The 6,894-nt window shown below is 53.4% G+C and overlaps 1 protein-coding gene across 1 annotated transcript in view; it reads right to left on the bottom strand.

The window, feature by feature from the left end:
* Positions 1–1,483: 1,483 nt before the first annotated feature.
* The window catches only part of LOC104627189 (sortilin-related receptor), a gene marked incomplete at its 3' end in the record, with an annotated part of 20,652 nt that continues 15,241 nt past the window's right edge, over positions 1,484–6,894 (bottom strand). The window contains exons 17-24 of the mRNA XM_010295317.1: positions 6,560–6,691; positions 5,943–6,034; positions 4,928–5,174; positions 4,327–4,465; positions 3,489–3,662; positions 3,200–3,313; positions 2,277–2,399; positions 1,484–1,603 (exon numbers count right to left, since the gene is read on the bottom strand). Coding sequence (XP_010293619.1) covers positions 1,484–1,603; positions 2,277–2,399; positions 3,200–3,313; positions 3,489–3,662; positions 4,327–4,465; positions 4,928–5,174; positions 5,943–6,034; positions 6,560–6,691 — 1,141 coding nt within the window. The remainder of the gene's footprint in view (positions 1,604–2,276; positions 2,400–3,199; positions 3,314–3,488; positions 3,663–4,326; positions 4,466–4,927; positions 5,175–5,942; positions 6,035–6,559; positions 6,692–6,894) is intronic.

The following is a 6,894-nucleotide window of genomic DNA, read 5'->3' as shown; positions in this document are numbered from 1 at the left end:
CAGAGCAAAGCCGCCGCTGGTATCGCCGGGAGCTCCCGTGGGCCCCGCGGGGCTCCCCCGGCCCCACCAGCCCGTCTGCTCTGACGGGCTGATCTCAGCCACGTGGCACGGAAACCACTGTTGTTATCTGAACTCTTCTGTGTAGCGCTTTGCAAGTATGATTTTATGCCTTTCACTGATGGACTGAAGCGCTGCCTATTCTCAGAACTCTCTTCTCACGCCAATACCTAGATTTTTGGCTTGGTTGTTTGGGGGGTTTTTGTTTGTTTGGGGTTTTTTGATGGAAATAAGCGATACATTGTTACCTGTTGGCTTTTCTGATGAGGAAAGGGCTCTGTCTGGGTGTTAACTTTAGGACACTGCTGAGGGACATCAGTTTTACCCTGCAGTTCTAAGGACGGTTGAGCTTTGTGACTTTTAACTGCAAATAGAGAATGAGGCTCACAGGTGTCGGACTTGCTGCACAAGAGGCATAGACTAGGAATAATACTATTTCTGGCAACCAGGTTTCCTCTGTACGAGTTGTGAGCAAAAGCAAGAGTGGATCTTCCACGTGTGACTCCATATTCACGACTCCCTCTTTAGATTTCCAAGCCCACAGAACAAGATGAGGCCGCTCAGAAAAGAAGCCGCTTCCCAAACTAAATCTGCCTCTCCTTCAGATCAGTTAAATGTGGAGAAGCCCCAAAGAACACGTCTGTTTTCTGCAACATAGCTAATGGCAGGAAAACGGTCAAAGTTCAAGCTGTGAAATGCGATCAGCGCACACTGGCCTGTTGGCTGCCTCTGTGCAACAACGGAGCCCTTGTTGTGCAGGAGCATCCTTCGGCTGCCCGGCAGCTACAGACCCGCTTCCCCATTCAATGGGGCTTCAAAGGCACGGCCGCCGTCGGCTGGTACGCAGAAGGTGTATGGCTCTGCGGCCACCGCAGCAACGCGCGCCTGTCGGAGCAACCTTGCAAGCCAAAAGCGAAGCCGGATCGCTGTGCGAGCATCGCAAAGCAGTCAGCAAATTCACAGCAAACTCTAAGGCCTGTAGAATCACAGAATCACTAAGGTTGGAAAGGACCTTCAAGATCATCAAGTCCAACCACTGCCCCAAGGCCACCATGTCCCCTAAACCATGTCCTGAAGCGCCACATCCACACGTTTTTTGGACACTTCTAGAGATGGTGACTCCACACCTCCCTGGGCAGCCTGTCCTAATGCTTGATCACCCACTCGGTGAAGAAATTTTTCGTAATATCCTGTATTTCCTAATAATTTTTCCTAATAGAAGGTACCGGAGGAAAGAAACCCTTTGCTTTTGGAGCATTACGTCACCCTGAGCCGAGCTACAGGCTGCCTGGCTGCCCTGCTGGGTGGCTCAGTTAACAAGTAGGGACGCTGAGGCACAAGACATTGGCTGATGTCTTACAACACCTCGGACTGTAAATGATGAGTGTTTGCAACAGAAGGTTATCGATCATGTCAAAGTGCTTACCAGTGCAGTTTGCTTCATCGGACCAGTCCCTGCAATCATTATCACCATCACACATCCAGGAAAGACGAATGCACATCCCTGAGCTGCAGCTGAATTCGTCGTTTCTACACTGGTGAGCCTCTGCAGACAAGCACACACGGTTCAGATGCTGTTGAGGCCAGGGGAGAGGAGGAGGAGAGCTTCATGTGGGCTATTGACCGAGGAGAGGAGGCTGGTATGTCACAGGCAACAGCCTACACAGCCCTGCACAGCAGTCTCGTCCTGAAAGCAGGTTTTCCTGCCTTGCCCCCAGCCCTGAACGACCAAGAGCTACCACCTTGCTGCTTAGCAACCTCTTCTCTCCTTCAATTCAGCACCCCACCTCTCCCAATCGCTAAGCTGGAGGCGGATGGCTGCAAACATGACAACACTGAGCAACCCATGCCTCCCGTGCGCTTGCTGGGCAGCTGCCCAAGGTCAGCTTGTAACCTCTACCAAATATTTGGCTTTGGGTCACAGGAGTACCCAAGGAGCAGAGCAGGAGAGACGGATGATAACGGTACAACAGTCTCCCTGCCGGACTACAGCGAGGGGGAGAACCAGCGCATGGTCCTGCTCTCTTCTCCTGTCCCTCATTTCCCAGTACCCAGTAAACGATGGGAGGCAGCGGCTGTTAAGCAGGATGAACAGGGGGATCCTGGCGAAGCACTGCCCTGCCCTACAGCATCTGTGAGTAGCACCCTGCCCCACAATGCTGCTGGGCTTTCTGCGCCTGCACAGGGATGGGGAAGGAAGTTTGAGCGAGGGCCCTCACCACAGTGACTTTCATCGCTGTTATCCCCGCAGTCGTCCTCCAGGTCGCATTTGTAGGACAGCGGGATGCAGGTCCCCGAGCCCTGGCAGCGGAACTGCGTCTCTGCGTCGCACACGGTGGTGGCTAATGCGGTGGGCAGGAGGAGAAGGAGGTTAAGGTTGAGGTTACGCTTAGACAATGGTTCCTGCCACCCAAGTGTGTGCCTCTAATGCAGGGAACTGAGGGCAGAGCCACAGCATCCTGCAAGCTTTGCTCAATACAGCCTGAGTTACTGTTACGGTATTTTATGGTCATTATTAGGTACTTGGTATAAAGCAGAGCAGAGAGGTGTTAGGTGTCCGTCCAGCGACAGGACTGAAGCCCGCCATGTCTGCCCGCAAGCCAGGGGCCTCTGCCGACTCCTAACTTTAAACCTGGCCCTTTTTCCACAGTGCACTAATCCAAACCCTTCAGGCTCTACCCATCTTGCACGCATTGGTGGTCCCTAATTTTACTCAAAAAGGTGATCTCCATCTTTAATGTGTGAACTTATTAGCTCAACAAGAGGCCTGTGCCTGCACGATGAAGACAGAAGTCACTGCCTATCTGCACTCTTTTCCTCAGCACTGGTTGTGCCCTTCATCAGCCTCAGAAGACAACTACTGCAAGAGACAAACCTGTGCCCTCGTAGGAGAGCTGGCATCGGTCTTGAGGAGTTATAGACATTTTCACGTGAGCTGGTCAAGGAGGAAATATTGGCCCTGGCAGGGTGCAATTCATCCGACTAGCTTCAAATGTCTACCCGAGGAGGAGATGAATTGCACCCCCAGAGCGCCTCTTGCCCTCCCTGACTATGACGGGAGCATGGCCCGTTGGCTCAGGTGCAACGCCAACACAGCAGACATCTAAATTTGGACGGGCAAATGCCACCGCAGGACACTTACGGCAGTTCTTCTCATCGCTCATGTCCCCACAGTCATTATCGTTGTCACACTGCCAAATGCTGTTTATGCAGTTCCCATTGAAGCATCTGTACTGGTTCGGCAGACACGTGTTTTCTGGTGCAAAAGGGAAAACAAAAGCAAGCTGGCATGAGGCGTGATGCTGCGCTTTCAGAAGACAGGCCGTACTCCTCCTCGCCCAAAGGGCAGCGGCGAGGTGATGCCGACCTCTTGCAACAGCAGCAGCCCCTTCTCGACATAAAGCAGCAGCAAGAACCATGTGTGGTTTTACCTTCCTTCATGCAGGTGTTGTTCTTCATGATGTAGCCGTGAGGACAGTCGCACTTCACCTCCCCTGTGGGCAGCACGGTGCTGGACACCCCCTCGGGGCACTTGCAGCTCCTGCCGTTGTGCGACTTGGGCAGGCAGAGCAGGCTGCAGGGCTTGGCGATGCAGGCGTTCTGCCCTGGCGCACGGGCGGGGAGGAAAGGGCTATCGTCAGGATGAGGGCTGGAGACACCGTGGGAAGCCCAATTTCACCTGCCGTCCCAGGCTTTGGGCTCAGACCCCCATTAGGAGACAGCTCTGTGGCTGCGAGTGCTGGGAATGGCCTTAGAAATGCACAGAGCCATCTGCTCCAGGGAGGTCAAGTGACTTCAAAATGTCCTCCCAGTCTCTTGCAGGCTGCTGACTGGCAAAGCCCTTTGATGGACTTAAAGCCATCTGAAAATGAAGCTACCTTATCGCAGCCCAGGTGGATGACTAAGTGGAGGACAAAGTTGGTGCAGCTCTGAGACCCTATATTTTTTTTTTTTTGGCCCGTACAGCACTTGCATGGAAAGGCCATGGTCTGTGACCTAAACTATGAGGTGCCACCACAGCTGACCACCCTATGGACTCTCTCCCTGATGGGGAGTCTCTCTCCCGCCAGCCGAAAAGCAGGGTGTGCCGCTCATGAAACACATTCCTTACGATGGCGCCTGAGAGCTTCAAACCCCGCAGGAATGGGGATATATTCAGGCTCATGAAACATGAGCTGGGATGGCCCGGTGGCCTGGGAACCTGTGGAAATGGGGGACAAGCACATCTCAAAATCACAGGAAAGATCATCTGCATGCTGATGTGGTTACCTGTTGTTTTTCCTCTGTAAAAGATTTTCATATCCATGATCCCATTTAATCGGCCGACTAAGATCTCCATTCTTGAGCCGCTGTTTTTGGATGCTCTGAAAATACTCAGCTGTGACCAGTCGTTCCAGTAGATTTCATTCTGAAACACAGGCTTTGCTCTAAGCATGAGGAGCAGTGCGGCCGGGGCCGTGCTCGTCGGCCGTTACCTGCACTAAGCCGCCCTAACGGCCCCGATGCGCGGGGCAACCGGGAGTGCGAAGTCTCCCCAACACAAGGGGCAGAAGAAGAGGAAGACCCGAGCCGGGATTTGAGCAGGAAGGGAAGCAGCAGTCCCATCTGCTGAGAGGCAAACAATCTGAGGAAGATGGCGCAGCGCAGCTGCTTGGGAAAGTTGTGCGTCTCTCAGATGTTGGTCCCGGTTTCAACTGCACCTGCCTGCTCGTTTCAAGGGTTCGTGGGAAGGCGCCACGAGCAGAAAGAGAGCATCACACCGGCTCCTACCCTCCGAATCCAGCGTGCTCGATGGTCCTCCGCCACCCGTCTCATACACAGACCAACCGCAGAACGCACGTGCTATAGAAATGAGCTGCCGCGTACATACCTTAAATACAGCAATAGCGTAAGGGTGCGGGAGGCTATCCAGGATCACAGATCGCTGCAACCCATTGAAGTCGACCCTCTCGATCCTGTCCATGTAGGCTTCGGTCCAGTAGATCCAGCGGTCATCCACAGAAATGCCATTTGGCCACCGCACGCCCTCCGAAACGATGCACCCAGCCGATGACCCGTCCATGTCGCTTCTGTAAATGCCGGCTCTGGAGTCTCCCCAGTCTGTCCAGAACATCAACCTGACAACAGGCAGAGAGGTTACGTGAAAGAATAACAAAACAGCTCATCAAAACATCAAAAGGAAACAGGTTATGAAGCAGAGGTTTGAATTCTTTACATTCCACATCTCTTTCAAGACATGCCTTTGGCAAAGGAGCAATTTGCAATTCTAATGAATGCCACCGGCAGATCTAAAAGCAGCAGAGAGGCTTATTTAGCTGCGGGTTCTGCGGTGTAGCTGCAGCTGTAGGTTATCTTGCGTTGAACTTTGCCTTAGCACGTACGGCTAAAAGCAGCTCAGGTTTGTCAGCGCTATGTTTGCAGCGCAGCAGTCGCGGCAAAGCAGTACTCAGAAAGACTTAACTTGCATTTGGCTCTTGAATTTGAGCACAGCTCAGTTTCTCATGTGTCGCTGCAGCTTTCTCCACTGACCAGACCGGTTTTACTGGCAGGAAAAGTTATTTACTAGTATATATGTATGGGTAGGAAAACAGTGGTTTAATTGAAAGAAAGAACCAGTTTGTGATCTCTGCTCCCAACTGCTCCTTAGTTGGGCGCACGATGGCAAAAGCGGGCTCCCCGGGGCAGGACCGTAAGCTGTACCCCACCGTGCCGCCCGCACCCTCCACTGCCGTCCCCGCATCGCGCCTTTCGGGGTGAAGCCTCACAAAGCTTTCCGTGCAGCGCTCTCCCTCGTGTTTGCCTCTTGCGAGTGTAGCGATGCAGGAGGGGCTGTACCAGCGCGGTTCCCCTGGGGAATACCAAGGCACCCGACTATCCTTTCTTACCCGTCCCGGGGAACCAGAGCGAGGGCTCTGGGTCGTTGAAGTATTGAGGAATTGAGGACGGTGAGCCGCAGGTCTCCGTCTGGATTGGCAACCTAGAGTCGTAACCAAAAACAGGATGGCTGCGTTTACTGCGGGTGATACGGAGGGCAATTGCGCTGATTAACGTTACGTGAAATCTGTGGCAGGTAATTACTGCTCCCTAATAAAATAGCTGCCATGGGCACAGGGAGCAGTTACGGTGAAGCAGGTGATAAAGGAGGATAGATCGGTGTATTTATTGACATTTCTGCGTGACCGAGCGAGCAGCCGGCTGCCACTGCACTCTGTCCGTACCCCGCTCCGGCTGTGCGTACTGCGCAAGGACGTTGCTTTTTTCCCCAGTTTCTGCCATGCGATTCAGCTTTGCAAACTGACCTCGGATTAAGCACACAGGGCTGAACATTAGCATACCCTGTTTGCAATTAGATCCAATCAAGCGGCACGTGGGACGAGGGTCAGTGTTCAGCAGTGACCCACCAGCAACGAGGGCGGGGGGCAGCAGGCAACCTAGGGCCCAGCCACCTCAAAGACGCACTGACACAATCAGCTCTTTGTAGCATGTGTGGGCACAGCTTTACCTCAATTTTGGGAATCCCAGCATTGACCCAGTACAGCAACTGACTGAGAGGTTCAAAGGCCAAAGCTTCCACTGTTTCCAGCCCAGTGCTTATGATTATTTCTTGCCCGGAGCTGCCGTTGAGACAAAGGCGCTGGAAAAAAAAATCAGGATACAAGATGAGGAACTTCCGCAGCCTCAAGGGGAGCGCGGTCAGGTGTGTGAGGCAAGCCGTAACAGACAGCTCGGAGAGCAGGAATACCCAAGATAAACATTTGTATTTTGGAGTGCGTACACAACGCCTGCCCCCGGCGCAAGGCAGCGACGACACACACGGGCGGCCGGCATTGCGGCAGC

The sequence above is a fragment of the Phaethon lepturus genome, unplaced genomic scaffold (assembly GCF_000687285.1).
Source record: "Phaethon lepturus isolate BGI_N335 unplaced genomic scaffold, ASM68728v1 scaffold23989, whole genome shotgun sequence".
Lineage (NCBI taxonomy): Eukaryota > Metazoa > Chordata > Aves > Phaethontiformes > Phaethontidae > Phaethon > Phaethon lepturus.
Note: the sequence above shows the minus strand (reverse complement) of the source record. Positions and strands in the feature narration are given on the sequence as shown.